This window comes from Anabas testudineus, chromosome 14 (genome assembly GCF_900324465.2).
Source record: "Anabas testudineus chromosome 14, fAnaTes1.2, whole genome shotgun sequence".
Lineage (NCBI taxonomy): Eukaryota > Metazoa > Chordata > Actinopteri > Anabantiformes > Anabantidae > Anabas > Anabas testudineus.
In genome coordinates this window covers 11,115,873-11,136,394 of record NC_046623.1, presented here as the reverse complement: position 1 = coordinate 11,136,394, position 20,522 = coordinate 11,115,873, and the positions used below count along the sequence as shown (strand labels likewise).

General features: G+C 40.2%; 1 protein-coding gene across 1 annotated transcript; it reads right to left on the bottom strand.

Annotated features, from left to right (window-relative positions):
• Positions 1 to 1,187: 1,187 nt before the first annotated feature.
• Positions 1,188 to 19,456, bottom strand: klf5l (Kruppel-like factor 5 like). The gene is made up of 4 exons (XM_026371032.1): positions 19,156 to 19,456; positions 9,899 to 10,829; positions 9,395 to 9,454; positions 1,188 to 2,382 (listed from the first exon to the last, which is right to left on the bottom strand). The coding sequence occupies exons 1-4, from the start codon at positions 19,294 to 19,296 to the stop codon at positions 2,204 to 2,206; spliced, it is 1,311 nt and encodes a 436-aa protein (XP_026226817.1). The 5' UTR covers positions 19,297 to 19,456; the 3' UTR covers positions 1,188 to 2,203.
• Positions 19,457 to 20,522: the final 1,066 nt, after the last annotated feature.

Genomic DNA, 20,522 nt, shown 5'->3' with positions numbered 1-20,522 from the left:
TACTCCCCTTTTAAGAGCTGGTGGTTTCCAGTGTTGTCGTTGTGTATCCTAAACCTTTAGAGAAAGAATGAAGGAAGGCATAGAAACAGGAAAACTACTTTTACTGGATACTTTAATAAAAAAATCATAATAATTTAAATATGTGATCATTACTAGAATAGTAGTTCTTGTCTGGTGGTCAGCTGCCTAAAAATATAAATTATAAATCAATTAACAAAAAATAAAAAATAAGATTAATCAGGTTTTTTGTTGCTAAATGTAAACAAATCTTAAAGACACACCCACACACACACACACAAAAATCATATTTTGGCATACATTGCCTGCAGTCGGTGAAAGTGTTTGCATCTGCAGGTCTAAAGTGATGTTGCTATTACTTTCCTTTCCTATATGTGGCACAGGTCAGTGGGTGAATAACTGAACTAGTTCAAGAAGTCGCAGCATGATGTGAAAAATACCATTTAACATATTTCTAACCATAACATTACGAACCCTAACAGTTTTTCTTTAACATGTCACACATACAACGGTACATACAAAGAACAATGTTTATTATGTTATTGTAGTGATATTCCTACTCGCAGTGAAGTGCTAGAAAAAGATATAATTCAACATTATAGATCAAATTTAACTGATTTTCTCAGGCGACTGATAAAATAAATGGTTCCCATTCAAATATGAAACCATAAATCACTGCTGATTTTGTAAACTACATGATATTGATCTGTATAGACGTTTAAACTTCAACACAATGTGTCATGATTGTCACAAAAGAATGAAGAAGCCACAAATGGCAGTGCCATTTAACCAGCCATTAGTTCAATTAATCCAACAGGACTGGCTCTGCAGAACTGTAACGCACTAGACGTACTGTACCTCAGAACAATCAGAAAACGATTATATAAGAGCTCGATCCACCCATCTCTGTGTTTCTTAAGCTGAAGTGTTGAACAAATAGAGCAGAGAAAAAAAAGAAAAGCAGGAAAAAAAAAAAAACGATGCTGAATAGAAACTGCGAGCGAACCGCAAACTGTCAAAGGAGCTCGGTTGCTGCAGCAACAGGTAATGTCATGGATACAAACATTGGCAAACGGCACCGCTCTCTGAGCTCGACAGGTATTACCTGAGCTGAAGCAGGTATAACTCGGCGATTATTAACTTTTCCATGGAGGGATTGCGTTTGATTATTTGTTTGGTCTTTTTTTTTTTTTTTTTTAAAGCCCTTAAAGCGACATTGCATCACAAGGAAGTTTCAGTGTGGAATATTACCCATATTAACATTCAGTGTAAAAAAAAAAAAAAAAAAAGTCAAGTATAAATCTCAATACATTCATCATAATCTCAGACTCATATACGCACACATATATAAACAAATATGTACAGAGGCAGGACACGGGGAAATCCATTTTTCCACTTCTCCTTTAAAGTTCGTATGTCAAAATGATAAAACATGTCGATGATGATGATGAAGTTGGCAGCAAATATGTAGGAAAACAAGTAGTTCATGTCGTTGTTTACAGGAGAAGAAAGTGAATCCAAGGTGTAATCAGAAGGAGAGCCAAATCCTTTAGGAGAGCCTGACACCACAGTTCTGATGACTGCAGTACTTGCAGTAAGTAACGCATGTCAAGTGTGTGTAATTGCATACGTACCGAGTTCAACCAATGCATGTTTAAAAAAAAACTCAACTGTTCAGTGGTGAGAACAGACGCCTAAGTCATCTCTGAGTACTCGGTAGATCATTAGCTCTTGCTGTAGCACATCAGGAAACATGTTGACTGATAGCAGGCGACCAGCATTATCTCACATGGAGAAGCTATAAAGCTAAACAGCACAAAAACGTTGCATAGTATACTGTGCAGCCATGTTTGGCAGCTCTGTTCATCACAACCTGGACTTTCCCTATTTCCATAAGACGGGATGCGATTAGTAGGTGCAGTGACAAGGATGTGATCCCTCACAACTACATCACTACCTGTGTCGGCACTATCAGTTCTCAACTGAACTCCTGGTGGTCCTACTTTAGATCATGCTCGACGCCACTCAACTTATGTTTGCATGTAGCACAGGAATAAACAGGGATGACTTGGGTTCTGTATCCACTCCTGATTCTTTAAATGCTGTTGGTTCAGGCGGCTCTGATGTTCTGTCTGGATACTGCTCTATTTGTGTGTGTGTGTTTATATATACATGTTTATCTGTGTTAATTCTGGTGACGCCTCATGTGCAGGGCCAGGTGGTCGGAGCGTGAGAAGCAGCGGTTACAGGCGACGCACTTGAAGGGTTTAGCCCCAGTGTGTTTCCGGTAGTGTCTGGTGAGCTCATCCGACCGGGCGAAACGCCAGTCGCAGCTCTCCCATGTACAACGATATGGTTTCTCACCTGCAAGAGAGAGGAGGAGGCTGTGTTAGCAATATAATGTGCATTTTCTCATTTGAGTAATGGTTTGATTCAGACAGCATCTGCTTCAGCAACAGCGCACGCTCCTCAGTTAAAAGCCAGTTAAGAGCTAAACAAAAGACCAGGAGGAACAGGATGTCTGTCTGGCCATATTAAAATCTTTGCATACGTATGTAAATATATTAAAAAGATGTGCTTTATTGTATAAAATATAAGAACTTTCCTTACTTCTACACAATGACTGATTCCTGCTTATGTCAATGTACAATGAAAACAAGCTTAACTTAACTTGCTTGCATGACTGCATATGTCACCTTTATTTTTTATTATCTGATGCTAATGCACACAAAGACGGCCTGTTCTGAAAACTCTCTGTGTTGAAGACATTTTGACATTTAAGATTCAAGAGTTGGCCGTTAAATGGTAACCAAATGAATGCCAGAAACAACCTTTGGCAAGCAAGATCACTTTTCAGTGCCTTCCTAGCCATTGTCTAATTTTGGAGTGTCCTTGAACACACCATTGGTTAGATGCTTACCCCACTAAAACACGATAAGCAGTTGATTCCTTAAATTACAAACACAAAGTCCTCTTGTGTTGTTTCTGGAAAATCTACCATGAAAAGATTATTTAGTTTCACATCCTGGTTCCTATTTTTGTAGTTTTATTATAATTATAATTATCAGTTAACAATCTAGTCCCAACCATTTGTTCCTGACATACTGCTGCCATGATGGAATACTGTTGAGATATGACTGAAATAATGTCCTTTCACAATAAAACTTAGTCCCTTATAATGTTTTCAAACTAAAAATTCATCAAAAAAATAAAAAATAAAAATTTCAATTCATTTTCATGAACCTGAATGGGTCAGATAATATTGTTTGACACAATGGGCTGATCTATTGGGTCGGGTGGCAACCACATAACCCAATGTAAGATCTATTAGGCCTGTTAATACATTCAATTGTATTCATTTATTAAGGGATTTTCTTGTGAACAAGAGTGAGAAGAAGAGGAAGAAAGAAGCACCCCCCCTCCCTTCACCACCCTTTCCATTGTTCCATTAAATTCCTGAGAAGTAATGAGGAGCAGAAAGCGGTAACCACTCATCACAGCTCAATTTGTTAGTAAGTCTAGTGGTAACTGACACACCTTTATTTATACCTACATACTGTATGTCATTATCAAATTGTGTGAGTGTGTGTGTGTGTGTGTGTGTGTGGGGGGGGGGGTAATAAAAGGAGGGTTCATGGTACTGTAGGAGAGTCCAGTGTTTGTCAATCCTTGCACTTTGTGGTGGTTTACGTCTGTGGGAACTCTAAATGTAAATATTTGTTTGAGGAAGAAAAAACATTTATATTGTTAGAGCTCAAGGATACACACAAGAATCATCCAATCAGATGATTATAAAGGGGTACCTTTATAATGAAATATATTGACTGATGGGGCTGAAGAACATTCTTATATTTTATAAAATAAACTTGGAGCAAAACTGTAATAAATTACAAAATGCATCTCAACCTCTTGCACTTGCTTGTTGTATCTGTAATGATGATTTAGAAAGAAACATATCCCAATATTTGGAGGTAGTTGTTTTGTATAACAAGGTAGAAAGACAGAAAGCATGCAGGATTTAAAGCGCTAAAGAACAACGAGCCAGATAAATCTATCATGACACTTACCCTACCCCACCCAAACACAGTCATTTCTCCGTGCCAAAACGTGCTATTGCCAAACAGTGAGCTAATCATCAACAAAGCGAACAAGCTCTTTTGAATGGGCTGGTATGCATACGACAGGAAAAAAAAAATGTCATTTTTCATAGCCGACGTGGAAATTAATGTCTCAGAATCAATGCAAAGCATGAGCACAAACAGAGAGAAGAAGAAGGAGATAACTAAATAAATAAAGCGCCACTGAGCCAGATTCCTCAAACTGTGGTTTGGTACTTTGGTACTCCTTTTCTGACAATGCTTGAGGAAACTCTCATATCAGTCAGAGTTGAGGGAGCGTGACAGCTTTGGCCATTTGGGTCATCAAGTGCTCATTACCAGTGTGGCCCCTGTTAGTGCTGATTAGATAGCTTCTGCTATTGACGATCAATCACTTAGCGACAGCCATTAGCAGAGCCGAGTCCAAAGAGCACAAGAAGACACAGGTGACAAATGATATATCACTTATGTTTGTGAGTAAAAAAAGTTTTTTGGATTTCCTCTTTCATTGAGCAGTTGTTTTTAATCTAACAAGCGCCTAAAGCCCACATTAGAGGCTCCGAAGCACTACTGCTTCCAAACTCAACAATATCCTGTTTCTGAAGTGAATTGCTCTCAATGTGTGTGCAGAGGTGGAGCACTAATGTCTCAATATAAAAGACTGAGGCTCTCGACCCACAGGTGTGTTTGGTTTTTGCTCTATAGCTGCGCTGTCGGGGTCAAAAGCACAGCCGTCTCTCTCAGACTATTATCCTCGAGGACTAGCAAATAGATGAAATACGAAGCATGCACACACTGAACAAACACACTTGACTGGTGTATATTCCTAAACAAGCTGCCAAGAGGTCAGATGGAAACCTACTCCACCATCCATCCTCACATGCTTTCATTTTCCCTTTTTCTAAAAGACAATATTAAGTTTAAGGGAGAGTTTGGCAACTTATGACGCCATCATGACATGAATCTGTTCAATGACAATACCCTGTCTGAAAATTCAAGTTTCTTCGTAAGGTTTTACTAAAAACACAGGTAAAACTAAAAGGCATCAAAAGCCTTTAGAGGCATTTGTACATTGCACTTAACTTCTGTTTGATCAGGTGGTTGATTAGAAACAACCAAACTATTATCTCACTCCCACACTGTACACTAATGGGTGCACGTATGAACACATTATAAATCATAATGGACAAACACACAGGCTCAAACACGCAAACACAACTCAAAAACTGAAATGTGCAGGCTGTGTAACCGCTACAGTGCATCAATCAATCAAGGACAAAAAAAAGAAGCTTTTTTCAGGCTGCTGTGTACCTAGCAAGGAACATAAAGTATATGTTTACTCTATAGGAGGCCCCTAATCTCTCTGACACCCAAAACCTATGGAATGAAAAACTAGCATGGGAGAGAAAATAGTCTCTTCAGGCTTTATTGTAATCATGTGTTATAATGCATTTTAATGTAAATCTTTCAATAAAATCAAGTGGATGAAATGCTCCACACATTTTAACTGTGCTACTTTTAAGTAGGATATCGCTTCTATATAGTTAAAAGGTGAAACTATAGAATCACACAATGCGTCTTATTTCTTCTACTTTAAACCATTTGTGCTCTAAATGACTATATCCAGTCTAGTATAATACAACAAGAGTGTGGTAATACTCTTTATAACCATCTCTACCTGGTTTTAATGAGTCAAAGAGCAAACATTTTCAGGCTTTCCAGGACGCCCATAAACTCTTTGTGGACCTCTCAGCTTTATCAGTTCAGTTAGTGTTTGTGAAGAGGGCTGGAGGGTTCCCTAATCAGGCTGATAGGACTCTACTCTTTACACACATACACACATACAAATGCACACGTACACACCGCAATACAATTACAAAAGTCAACGCACAGAGCTCAAATGGCTACTGAGGCCATGGTCAAAGCTGCGCAGCCTCATTACAAATACAAGTAGAAATACTGTAGTTTAAAAATACTGTATTACAAGTCCTGCTTTCAAAATTTATAAAGGTATCAGAATGTGCTTCAAGGGTGAAAAAGTACGAGCTTTCATTTGCTGAATTCTCTAAGCCCTCAGCCTGTCTTTTATAAAGGGTAACCATCAGTCATGAGCCAGTCCCGGCATGTATTACATGGGTGGAAAGGTGCATACTACACGTCACAGTGTTAACACGCATATAATCATAGCTATACCAAAAGTTTCCAGGCTAATTCCAGGCCCTGTTTGACCTGTGGGAGGAACAAGCTGAAGAAAGTCAGGGTTTGAAAAGTGTCAAAACTACTAATTAGACACGGTGATGATTTTAAACACAGGACCTTGTTATTGTAAGGCAACATTGCAACTCAATGAGCCACCGTGCTGTCTCACCCTGAACGAGATAAGCAATTTGAAACCTGACACAAAGAAAGCTAACTGCCAAATACACTGACCAGTATGGGAAACTGCAGTAACTATTGAATGACTTCTTGAGAAATCATAGTGGTAGGAGGACTACCACCATTAGTAATGGTGAAAAGCAGATTGCAAAACAGGATGCAAATCATGTGGGGAAAATGAAATTCATACTAAAATAGAAAAAATATGACATATTTCATCATATCATCATGTTAACATACATACTTGTTCACACACCCTCACAGCTACACAACTTCCTGATGCCATCGCCTCGAAGAGGAAAAACAACAACTACAACAACAACAACAAAAGAAACCCCAATAAACTCATATCAAAGGGTTATAATGGTAACTCTCTGCTGATGGGTCTCTGCTGTAAACTATATAAATATGTATATTTATATAGAATATATATACTATGTAAACTAGAAATAATGCTTACAGAAATTGTTTGTATCTGTTTAAAATCCCATAGTCAGACCCTTATGAGTTCACAAATACTTTTATCATTAAGTCGGGGAATCATTGTCCATTGAATGTAAGCAAAGGTGTAAATACACAGAGTGGTGGCTTTCAGTTAAGGCTAAGAGTATGTGTGAGGATTAATAATAAAAATTAAGAAAATATCTGGAGCAAGGCAATAAATACAATCTTAAAGTCAACTAGTAGCCAAATGTAAAGAGACTATAATGTGGGTTATGTTATCTTTTATATTTGCTGTGGATAGAGGGCTGGCAGCAGCATTTTGTGTGAGCTGGAGGTGTGAAACACTCAAGTAGGCAAACATTAATCAAAAGATAAAGCATGAATAACTGTTAAAAAGTAAGCTTTGAATTAAAAATAGTTTAGTGTTCAGTTTTTAATGTAAAGTTTCATGTTACCAAACTGATGATGAATTTAAGCTAAGTGAACCAGATGAAACTATTTTTGATGTATCTTCACTGATAAAAAAAAAAAGAATCAGTTAACAGCCACTCAGCCAGAAAGTCTAACGTACACAGAATTCGATGATGGTAGATTATTTATCTAAGAGGAAGTGATTCACAGTATATTCAAAAGAGAAAGGGAACCTAGGAAAGTGCCTGGTGGCATTCCAACGTTCAGAGGGCGCGGGATAGCCCTCATCAACAATTAGTTGTTTGATAGAAATAATTGAGAGTAACAGAGAAGAGAGATTATAATCCAGCCAAATCACTCACACGTTGTAAAAGACATGATTTGGCAAAAATATAAAGAGAGAGAAACAGAAGATCTATGCCTTTTGTTAATTTCACTTGTTTTACCTGGAGCAATTCGTAGAGTTTAGGAAAGTCTATTCAATCTTTCTTTACTTTCTTTACATGCTCAAATCATGAGTCATCATCAACTGAATGCAAAACAAGACAGGGCAAGCCTTGTATTTCCTGATCATACATCTGCTGGTAAGATGACCAGAACATACCAACCAGGATGTTCAATGTTTGCATGAGCTCTCCACATACTTAGTTGGGATGCTGCATAATGGACTAAATGTTCTGTCTTTCATACACTGTATCCAGGACGTGAGCAAGAAGTACAGCTAATTCCTGAAACCATGTGGGCAGTATTCGTCAAGGCAAAATGACTTGACTTTTGTAACACTGGGCTGATTTTAAGTGATATCATGTTGATAACGTTTACGGTTGCATGTTAACAGGAAAACCCGGGTGATTTAAGTATTGACAAACTGGTCAGTCAAAGACATATCACCTTGTTTGTTCATCTTTGTTAGCTTAGCCAAAGTGAAATGGTGTCAGTGTAATCATGTTATACATATAATCATTCAGGCTACTGGACGTAATACTGCCGATTTCAATTTAACTGCTATATGTGATGTTGGCTGAATAACATGAAAACATCCACTATGCATACATGAGCCCATGTTTCCCTCACACTGTCATTTCAAGTACAGTTTACATGCATTCATATTTATCTCTTACTGCCGTCTTGTATTGTTTTGTTTCTCATTTCCACTGCATATTTTATAGATTCTTTGTCTGTTTTCTGCTGTATCCTGCTTCTGCAGCAATCCAACTTCCCCACTGAGATCCATAAAGTTTCATCTTATCTCTTTATGATCATCGAGACCCGAACACTCCAACCAGGATGTTCACTTTTTGAGGTCTATCTGTATTTGCACATTCATTCACATGTTTGTCCCAGCCCTCTGTCGCCAGTTTTACACTGGAGTAGTGCTGCAGTGTTAATTGCGTGAGTAAATCTCTTAGATCCCGGTCTTAGGCTGTTGGGAATCCACAGGTTTCAATTTACAGAAAGGAAACACATCGAAACCAGCCTTCCCCCATTCTGTCAACCCCCACCTTCCACCTAGTATATCCTCTGAAAAGCGACTGAAAAGCAGGAGTAACTGGTTTGGCCTCTGTTTTACTAGTGTGTCTTCCCTCTTTTTACCCCTCTTTCCTTCATCCTCCCCTCCTCTGTCCCTCCTTTGTTCTCTTCCTGGCAAGACTCAGAGGACAGGTATGAGCACGTAAAAACATGGCGGAGGAAAACAAAAACTCTTGCAAACTAATGTTGTTACTGCACTGTTTTTCTATTTCTTTGTGTTCATTTCTATTATAGTTACTGGGCGTATCGAAACTGGCAATTTGACAAAATATGCAAAATACAAATAAATATGATGAAGCCACCTGAACTCAGAGATTAATAGTAACAGAGGTAACATTGTGACTGGTTTGAATCCCAAGATTAGTTAATGATTCCAGACAGAAAGACTGAAATAAGATGTCATTACAGGGTAGCACGCAATTTGTGGAAGGCTGAACACACACTTCCAAATCATGTGTTCAAAATTTGAGAGGCCTCAGGTTGTATAGGAAGTTATATTGCAGAAAGCTTTTTCTTACCTGTGTGTGTCCTTTGGTGCGCCTTCAGATGAGAGCTCTTTGTGTAAACTTTGGTGCAACCTGTAAAGAAATCACAGAGAGCGGTCATAAGTCAGGTCTAAACAAAAACATTCTCACCTGACATAATGTTTACCTAGGCCATAATTCTGTGATCCAAGGAGTTATTATTTATCCATGACCCGAAGAGATTTATACACTGGTGTCCACATATATGCCAAACAGGTTATTTGGCAAGGAAAGTCAAATGAATCATTTCAAACTGTATGTGGAGGACATTACTTCAAATAGAGTCACATAGAGTTGATGTACTTCTCCTTCTGGATGGTAAACTTCATTTCTGATCTTTTTTCAGTGAAATGCATGTGAGGGATAAGCAGTAAGCATACTGTAACTTCATTTTAGGACAGGTCAGTGTGTGTTTTACTTTCCAAACAGTTACAAGTATTCTAAAATTAGGCCAACATTTTTTACCGTGAGACTTGTTTTAGTAAGTAGCAGACAGACCTGGGTAGTCACAGAAATGAATCCTTCTTTTCTCCAGCTCTGGGTTGTTCCGCCTGTTATATTTGGGACCTGTCAGGACGCCCTGGCCGTGGGTCATCAGCAGTGCATGGGGAGACAATCCCGTTACCTTGAGCCCTCCCAGACGCTGCTGGTATGGAGGTGGAGGTTGGGGTGCTAAGCTGAGCAGCTCTACCTGGCCATCTGGACTTCCTGGCTGGGAGTTTGGGGGTGAGGGTGGCAGACTGTGGGGTGCTGCATGCTGAGATGAATTAGGGGTAGCCTGGTAGTAACCATGGTGCTGCTGCAATTGGTGTTCTGCCATCATGTAATTGCCATTTGTAGTTGGCAACGTGGCACTGCCAAGGTTCAAAATGTTCCTGCTATTGGTGGAGCCATGGGCTGAAGGACTGGTGTGTGACAGTTGTTGAGTTGTGGTGAGGTCGGCACAGGTGGTGATGGGCATGTGGTAGACCTGCGGTTGGGGGGCTGGGGGCCCAATGTGAAGTTCTGTGTCCAAATTTGGTTGCTGCTGCTGCTGGGACCCTGCACTGACCACTCCACTTGAAGACATGTCTGGTTTGATGAAAACATTGTTGACTACCGGCTGCATGCTAAAGACGGAGGTGAAGTCTGGCAAGGCCTGGGTGGTGGTGGTGGGGATGGAGCAGGGCACCTCCAGCCCAGGCTCTGTCTTGATCTGCTGGGGAGTGAGGGTCTTGATGTTGGGCCGATAGAGACCAGTGCGGAGATGAGTGGTGCTCGGAAGTATGACGTTTACGTTGAGGCTGTAAGGGGTAATTTTGTCATCGGAGAAGTATTCATCAACTACAGAGGCACTCTCTCGTCTGTACTTTTTGTCACCAGTGTCAGTCAACGGACTCAAGAGAGAAGTATTGACCTGGGGGAGGTATTTGTCCAAATCTAGCCGAGTCTGAAAAGAAAGAAAATGGAGAGAAAGAAAATGTCAACATGTGCACTGAAACAGCAATTTGCTAACCATCAACCAACTTCTGATTTCCCAACCTTCCTACCATGACTTTAGCAGAAGAAGCATAAACCTGTTGCCAATCAAAGGTAAGCACACTTCCAAGTCAACAAAGCATCGGAGCCAACTAGATCATGAACACTAAGGTGTGTCCAAGTTGCTACTGCTCAAACTCAAACATTTCTCCTTGCAACAATTTGGATTTTGCAGGAGAACGAAAAATAAATGATCCAAGTTTTAAAAAGACTGGTACTGTACAAAAACGGCCTCTTCCATCCTTGTATCATCCTGCTGGCTTCATCCTCCCTCATATCTTACATTCCTGTTTTCTAGTGGAGCTCACTGCCCTGACTAACAGCCAGGATGAGGATTAGGGGCCAACAGCTGTAGAGGGACTTTACCTACATTCAACATTAGGCTACTTCTGTTGCCCCCAGGGGTGCCAGGTGTTTTACTGAAGAGCACCTGCTGCTTATTTGGAGATAAAATAATTATCTGTTGTTGTGTTTAGTTAAGTAAAGTGGTACTGGTGTTACTGTCTTTGTCATTCAGCAGCTGATTATTAGGTGTCAACAGTAATATAAGCTGTTTTGCAGCTGATAAAAACAAACACTGGTATGCAGTGAGATTCATTTTGTGACACTTAAAGGCTGTTGAGGATGCTGACTCAAACTTTCACACCTTAAAGCATGCTACTACAACTTTGTGCAAGAATAAAAAACCCAGTTTCCTTAATCATCTTTTTTCTATAGATGTTTGAGTAGGACATGAACACAACGATTTGACAACAATAAGTAGTTGGGAAAAACAAACACACAGGTTTTTCAACATAAGAATCAGATTATGATGACGGTTATTGTTATTTCCTCATGTTAGTGGGGAGACACAACTGTCAGTCAAATCAGATATACTTGTGTTTCAGCTGTAGAAATAGTAGCTTCGTTGAAATACAGAGAAAGGTTTTCACGCAACAAGACTAGACAGGCAGAGTGTAGAGGGAAAATACATTGCATGGAGTTTGTTCAGTTTGAACAGAAGGCACTATCTGATCTTAGTCATCGCTTACTGGTGTGTGTATGTGTGTGACATGTGTGTCATTCAGAGTTTATGAAGCATACAGTCACTCCTTTAGATGTGCACAAGCCCTTAAGAAAGCAATCCATCCTGCAGAGACCACACATACATACATACACACTTCTGTTTGTGTAGTTGTGCAGTCACTGACATAATGCATTCCCTGTTCTCTCGCTTTAACCTTAAACATCAATAACTCCAGCCCTTACCCATGTCCTAACCCAAACCCAAAAACAAAGTGTTAAGCATCAAACAGCCTAAATGTCCTCACATTAATTGCACCTCATCAATCTAACATTTCTCTACACATCTACATAAAAATATGTACAAACACAAAAAAGTTCGTACAAATCTATGACTGTATGTGTCATAGCAATGCAAAGATAGAGCAAATGTGTGCATTTCTGTGTGTGAAGATAAGCACACCACCCCGCTCACATGCACTCAACCGCGCACAGGCACTCACTACACACAAAGAGGTAGACAGTTCCCTCTGTGGGTGTGGTCGATGGAGGTGGTTGGATGTACGAAGCAGGGGAGATGGAGAAAAAAAATAAAAGCATTCAGCCAAATCAAAACAAAGACTGTTTAAAGTATGAGAAAGATATAAACACTGTCAGGTAAAAATAGACCTGCCAGACAAATCTGATCCCCATAGTGACAACAGAGACACAGTGCTGAAGACAGAGTGAAGGGAGGGAGACCAGAGATGGTAAAAAAAAAAAAAAAAAAGGTAAAGGAGAAGCAAATAAGAGAGAACAAAAGACCAAGAGAGCGAGAGAGAGACAAATTCCTGTGAGGGAGGAAAGTGAGCAGCCAATTATGAAACTGATACTGATGAATGAATGCGGGTTGTTAATCTGGTGAGGACATCAGAATGGATTCAAAGTGACGGTTGTCCTGATGGGGAATCTACACGCTTCTAAGAAACATGGAAACCAACACAAAATATTCCACTGTGTCAGAATTCAGAGAAGCTCATGGTTTTGCTGCTGCTGCAAAGATGAAATGACAACGTAATGGTGAACATTTACTGCTCTCAGTCGTGTAGCTGAATGGCTGTTTACGGTCATATTCGACTGATTTTCTTTCTTTTATGAGCGTAATGGCAACACTTATTAACAGAAATTACAGTATGAAATGAGTTCCTAGACTAGCTTGGAGTTTGAGCATTAGTTTACTGTTGTCAATGTTGTGATTATCCAAAAGGAAATCCTCTCTCTCTCAGCGGAGTCCTGGACCGAATCATCTGATTTGCGACAAATGACCTAATGAGGTGGTGATGTGTTCGAGGTCAACTCCGGCAGCTGAGCATGCACAAAGGAGAAGAGAAGTGCTGTTTCAGCGCTGTGACTCTGCAGTGCTTCTCAAGTGCCAGCACCAAATACACATGCCTCTGTTAATACGTTTTTACACACATAATGTTGCATGTTATTGATCTTATTCTCTGGGCACTTTATCTTGGGAGGTTAATATAATTGTATAATTGTGTTTGTACTTATTTATAAGTAGACAACTACACTTGGTGTTTTAATGTGGTTTATTTTTAATATAAATACAGTTTCTTCCCTCTTGGTTAATAATGGTTCACTTTCTCTATGCATGCATTTGTGTGTGTGTGAGTGTATTTATTCAGACTTGTTCGCTGGGCTAATAGATCACATTCACACCCCTTGTCAGCAGTGCAATCTGAGCACTTGGTGAAATTAAAGTCTTGGGTATTTACTGAGGAAAACGTAAAACAAAAACAGCCTCTCTGTTTCCTTCTGACTGAAGGGCCCTGTCTGCCTTTCAGGATGGGACACAAACAAGTCCTGTATCCCGCTGCTGTACTGGCAGGTATAACTCTTGGGTGCCCTTGGCCATGTCCCCTGCTGGACTGCTGCTGATCCCTCTTGCTGTCAGCTCTCTGCTCTCTGATATGCCTGCATGGTTTTCTCACTACTGACTAACATTTAACCTCTTTTGTGTGATTGATGTGCAAAGACAACTTTTTAGTTACTTACTTTGATTAACATCCTACATACTTAGCAAACAGTCCATCAGTGAATGTATTCAAGTATTCAGTATGAGATGTGATTCAAGCTCTATAAACTTCAAAGAAAACACAAGTCAAGTTGAAAGGAGGACTTTGCATTTTAAGTGTTTGTCCTACAACTATTTTTTAAAAAGTTCCTTTTTATTAGTATCTTGGATACATTAAACAGACCTGGTTTATGGACTACATTTCAAATCTCTGTATCAGTTTATGTGCTTTACAAGCAGACTGAGTCAGTTAATTATTGGAGAACATGTACAACTTCTCTGCTATGAATCCTTCTGCCTGATAACAGTCTCTTATCAGCCATGTTCAGGTTTATGGGATGCTGTGGGAGTTTCCACATTTCCAGCCAATTTTACATCAAACCTTAAAGGACCTGTGCATGTTTTAGGCCAGACAAAATGCTTTGTGCTTCTAACCATTTTATCACATTTCTTGATGCCACTATTTTCCATTCAGTGCATCAATATCAGCTTGCAAAGACTCAAAACTTGCGTGACACAGTAATCCACAACAATCCTGTGTGATTTGCTGACAAAGTTACATTTCTGTTGAGTGCAGCTTACAGGATTATGAAAGTCTGCACTTTGTTACCACACTACAGCATCATTTTGGCCAAAAATAAAAAGTAGAAAAGCTCAAAGAAACTATAATTTCCACCTTCCCATAGTGTCCAAGCCACACATAACCATGCGGGGCATACTGTAGAGCTGAATCAGTTTTAATGTCACAAGTCTGCCGTAAAGAAGCTGCCCCGGATCTGCCAGATTTAGGTCACGAAAATGTCTACAAAATACCAAAGAGGTTGTGAAACGCTTCATCTTCACACATATTTTGCCCTATCCCAGAAGATCCCAGACTACAAGGGCCACTGTCCTCATCAGCCCTCTTCTTTCTAACTGCAAAAACAAATAGCTGTGTCCGCACAACAGTTTTCTTTTATGATTCTTAGGAATGCAGAGAAAAAGTGACCATTTGCCTTTGGAGCTCCATAAAACACACAGGACTGATAGCGCCGGGGCCCCTTGGTCTGCTGGCTGTGAATCAACAGAGCATAAATGATGGCACGGTCATCAGAGCAAAAACAAAACCTTTGAGACTGAGGAGATGTTTTATGGCCACTTATGGAGGGAGAGATAGGTAAGCTTGTTTTGGATTTCCTGGATGTTGTAATTACATGGAATAGCTTTTAGTAGTTAATATATGTTATAATATGTGCAATGTTTGGGTATGTTTGTATGCAACATATAACCTCTGTTCAAATCAATGTGGCACTTTTTTGAAAGAGCAAAGCGTACAAAATGTCAACGCAGTATTTAACTACTTCTTTTTTTAAATACGGAAAAACCACAAAATGACTTCATCTTTTGTTTTCATTCACCAGAAAACCTTTTCACTGTTTTTCCAGACAAATTAAGGCAAAACAGTAATAGTCATTAAAGGGTTTGCAGACCACAGGCATTAGAAAACAGTCAAATATGTCTGCAGAGTGCGTGGGTCGGTACAGAGACACGGTTGGGCATGATGGTATGGATGACTTCAACAGACAAACAACTTGAACAGAGAACAGCATGAGTCAAGTGATGGCAGGGGGGCCTGACTGTCGTATGGGTTTGCCAATACATACAGTAAATACCAGGTTATCAACGGAAAATGTAATTGTTGCCACAAACACCTATATTAAAAGTCAGAACTCTCCTTATACCCGAAAGTATTTTTAATGCATAAAGATTAAAAAATTGCTCAATCTGCCCAACTGCCTCCAAGAAAGAACAAAACATATTAATCATATCGTTACTTTCAGCACACTTCCCACCACCAAGCGCTGTGGGACTCTAGCAAGCTGAGACACGTTGTCAGCAGACACTCGCTTAGATGCAAATCAACGGCATGTGTTGTCCTGGAAGTCAAATCGTTAGTCAAACCTAAACCATTTCATCCTTCAGCTGCATGAAAATGTCTGTAGGAGAGGGTCAGTCTGGTCTCAACACTGTGAGCTACAAAAAGAGAAGTACGTTTTAACCATATCTTGGTATTGATCTTCAGGAATCATTAGGCGTGACTGGCGACAGACTCTTGATCTGTGCACCATGAAGTTACTCTGTAACTTCGCCTGTCGTCTGCATTCAGTCTTACAGGAAACCCCTCAGTGATATAATGATGAAAGAATCTGGAGATAGTTTCATATCAGTTACTTATTCTGCCTTTACTGACCAGGAACATAATCAGATTCAATCTAGACTAACGCACACAGAACCGAAGCAAATGAAGGCCCTAAAATATTATAACGAGCACTAAACCTTCGGTCCTGACCATCCAGTCGCTAACTCTGTACATGTAAGTTGTTTGCAAAGAAGAAATGGCACTTTTTAGTATTTCTGCTTCCTGAATGACTGAATTTGTTGCTTTACTTGTTTTTGCATCATAGTAAATGTAATATCTTTCATTATAAACTGTTGTAGGGACAAAGCAAGATGACTTTTTACCATTCAATCTAGCCTAGATATAAGGAGTAAGTATAAAACTATCTTCAAATGATGACTGCAGTTATACCTTTAAATACAACTGCTCAAATGTGGAAGCAACAGAATGAAGTTTCCCCAATTATGCAAGAGAAACATCTACAAATAACTATCTTTATACAAATAAAAGCTAAAACTAACAAAATAACAGTCAAAAACGGACTAAAACTAAAATCGGAAGTCAACAGAGCCTGAAGAGCGAGTGGATTTGCAGACCGGTTTTTGATCCGACTGCTGAGGAGCAGGACAAATGTGTTGTTACACACGCTAATGACACCGGTTACAAAGAATGATGAGGACATTTCAAAGAACTAAAAACCTGCATGCGACTAGTGTTTGAAGAGCCCCATCAGCTTTCTACTGCTGCTGTGACTTTCTCGTGAGGTCGGTTGTTATCATCCTCTCTCTCTCTTTCGCCTCGGGGCAGCCAGTGCAGATGCGGGCCCTGCTCAGACAGGTCGGGCGACATACTGCTGTCACGACACTGGAGCGAGTTAAGCTCTCTTTAAAACACGAGCACGACACAAAGGCCTGTTTCACAGTGGAAAAAAAAAGAAAAGACAAAAGACAAGCTTTTTTTTTTTTTTTATAGCCCAGAAGTTTTAGCTTGAGCCAGAGACGGACTCAAGTGGAACTGTGATCTGTGTGGAATGTGTTTGAGAAACCGACTTGAATTAAGAGCACATGAGGTAAACCCTCTCTGCTGCGCCTGGCATTCATTTGCCTAAGGGGGGACTATTTCACTTAACCTGACTTTCTTTGTTCTTGACAAAGTCATGTTTTGCATAACACCAAGTACTCAGTGTTACCGCCATAAGAAACTAGAAAAAAGAAAGCAGTGTTTAGTGATGTTTTTCTTTGTTGAAATATATAAAATATGTTTGAAGTGATCAGTGTTATATTGTGTTAATGATCAAGTCAGTAATTAACAGTGAAAGCCTGCAGGTTTTCAGCAGCATAAAATGTGATTCTTGGAATCCTTGAGCTTATTCGAGTCATAAAATGCATCTTTTTTTATGACTGTCACTGTCCTGTGTTTATCAGCAGCAAGATCTCTTTATCTGCAGTGTTTTCTACAACACACAAGACTTTTCAGTCAACGTCGTACCTGATTTAGTTTAGCATTACATACACAAAAGCAAGGTTTCTTTAACAGTCCCAAACCAATATCTGTAATAATACAAAGCCTGAACTCTACACACACACACACACACACACACACACAAAGGAGATCAAAAAGAAATCTGCATATGTTTCACTCCTGCCAAGAGATGGGGGTTAGCTTCTGTAATCACACCCGTCCAGTTAACAATGCCAATAAAGTGCGTTCAAAACAGCTGCAACATGTGACTGCTCTCATTGCATGTTTGCATAAAAATCAACATATGCCCAGTCCGCTCCACACACAATGCTTTGTATGAAACGTGTTTCACGCAGCTACTAACACACGGCCAAGCATCTACACATATCCTGCAAAAAAACCCACCAAGCAACAAGTGCACAGCCATCCTCCACCCATCAGATCTACGGTGCTCTCTGCGCTGGCCGGTCATGTGGGACCCTCAGAGGAGTGGAGCAGTTTTAGCCTCAGGTCTCGGGGTGTGCTCCCTGTTTACCAAACACTTGGCAGCAGGCCAAACTCAGCACAATCTGAAGGTGTCTAGTTTCTGCTTGAGCTCTGTTGTGATCACCGTGGGCCAACTTACAATCCACAGCCATTTAACTTTAATGCCGCTGTCATGTCTCTGCTGTGATCAGCTGTTCATGTATAATAAAGGAGGTGGTAAAAAAAAAAATGCTGGTTATCCTTTTGTTTAATTCATTTTCTACCATCAATAAGGCACGGCGACCTGCTACACCATGACACAAGCTACTTCCCGAATGGTTCGGGCACACTTCTGCCATCAGAGCGACAAGTATTCACAGGATTCATCCTGAAACAGACACATCTAGAAAGGAGTGCAATGACTGATGGCGAAGAAGCCATTTTGCAGACTTGTGTAAAATTCAACTGGCTGTTCTTCATCATGTGATCAAACCCCATGACCTAACAAAGCAGGAAACAAGTGCATGTGTGTTCAGCTCCTCTCCGATCAACCTAGTGTTTGTGTAATTTGTGCACCTTTGGGGCGAGACTCAATACTCTACATGACAAAAGACAGCAGTTCCTGTCTTAGTTTTAGCCTGTTTACAATAAATCCAGGTGCGATTATTAGTAAATACCATCACATTAAGAAATTATTTGCAATTAGTGCACAGAAATCGATTTTATTCACCTGTCAGATCTAGTGATTAAACAAAATCTGCATAACTGCCACCAGTTGCTCCAGACACAACTTACAGGTGAAGACAGGTGTCTGTGTAGGACTTTGACCTGTCTGCCTAACGTTACAGGTAAGCTGCTGCTTGTCACAGGTAAAACCTGCCTGGTTAATAAAATAAGAGCACAACATGCAGAGTTGTTTTTTATCCTTAACTACCTTTATTTTGGCTGCAGCCTGCAGCCACGGTGCCGGTTAAGATGTGAAAGTGAAGGTAACAAACAAAAACCTGCTAACATTCAATTACAAATCACACCCTGATGGACCGGACCTCCGAGTCACCGGGAGGTCTGCGGGCCTATGGAGACTCTCACCGCGGGTTTGACGTCGTCAAACACGGATGCGTCCTCTGCGCCGTCAGCTCCAGACAGCCTCACCGGCTTCAGCTGCGTGAAAACCGCCCTTTCGTCCGTCTTGTGAGGCGGATTCATGGCCAGACCTACACTCGTTGCCATTGGAGTGATCACCTGAACAAATATATCTTCTTCAAAAATGTGGATTACGCGCACATGCAGAGTTATTGGCGTTAAACGCGCCGTAATGGAGCTCAAAGCTACTGTGCGGTGTAAATCCACAGCCCTCCCCTCGCTCGTCTGACTCCCAGGTAGGTTTTACCTGAGCTCAAGTATGGACCTGCTACCTGGAAGCGACGACGACACGCGGCGCAGCCAATCAAAACGCGGGATTCAAAGGCGGAAAACAACTGGAGGGCATCGGACACACACACACACACACACACACACACACAGACATGAAAACCTTTTTTTATTCTAATCATGTTTCTTAATTTATGCTTTTAAACGTGTCGTTGAAAGGGAGCCTTGCTTGTGGTTGTACAGGCAGTTCAATGTGTTGTGTGTTACAATAACAACACAAGTGGCTGCAGCCTGAAGGATAATATGTCTTTGGTCACCATATTACTCTTTTATATTCAAATCATGCGTAACAATATCAAACCAAAGAAATATTAACAAGTTATCACGACTCTGTATTTCATTGTCATGCCGTGCTCATGTTACAGCAAATCATCTTTGATCTTTGCTGATTTGACTTATTTACAGCATTTACCTGGATGTTTTAACAGCTTCTGTTCAGAGCATCCTCTCCTTCAGGTCGTTAAGGATGAAGACTTTGTGCGTTAATGTGCTTCGACATTTCATTGACTGTGAAATAGTGTTAACAGTTTAAACATGCACAAGTGAACTGCACTCTTTAAAAAACATTCCCTTTGCTTTATTATGAGACATCACACTGTTTTCAAGACGGCACTCCAGTAAACATGGTACCCGTTGACCGACGAGGACAACTTAACTCTGATTACACAATAAAAATCTTTACTTTTAAGTAGATCAACCTGACATTCACTTGTTTATCTTGTACTGTTATATATTCAGCTCCATCTAGGTGTCAAAAGATTTTAATTATTCTGGCACAAGGCCCAGATTTATTCCACTCATCAAACCTCTTTGGTACATTTTGTCACCATGAGTAAAAACATACCTGTGGGGTATTGTGTCAGCATACTCACTGTCACTCTAGAGGCCTACATGTTGTTACAAGCCGTGAGAAAACGCTAGTACTGATTCATTTTATACTGAATATAATAGCGGGACATTTCTGATCTGGTCTGGTTTGTCTTACTGGTTGTCCTGGTTGCATGTTTCTAGACTATAATTATACC

What these genes read in the sequence shown, in the direction of transcription:
- klf5l (XM_026371032.1), bottom strand. Translation starts at nt 19,296, where the DNA reads ATGGCAACGAGTGTAGGTCTGGCCATGAATCCGCCTCACAAGACGGAC. An exon ending in TTGACGACGTCAAACCCGCG is followed by an intron (nt 10,830 to 19,155) that starts GTGAGAGTCTCC and finishes CTTTCTTTTCAG; the next exon opens with ACTCGGCTAGATTTGGACAA. An exon ending in GCACCAAAGGACACACACAG is followed by an intron (nt 2,383 to 9,394) that starts GTAAGAAAAAGC and finishes TCTCTCTTGCAG; the next exon opens with GTGAGAAACCATATCGTTGT.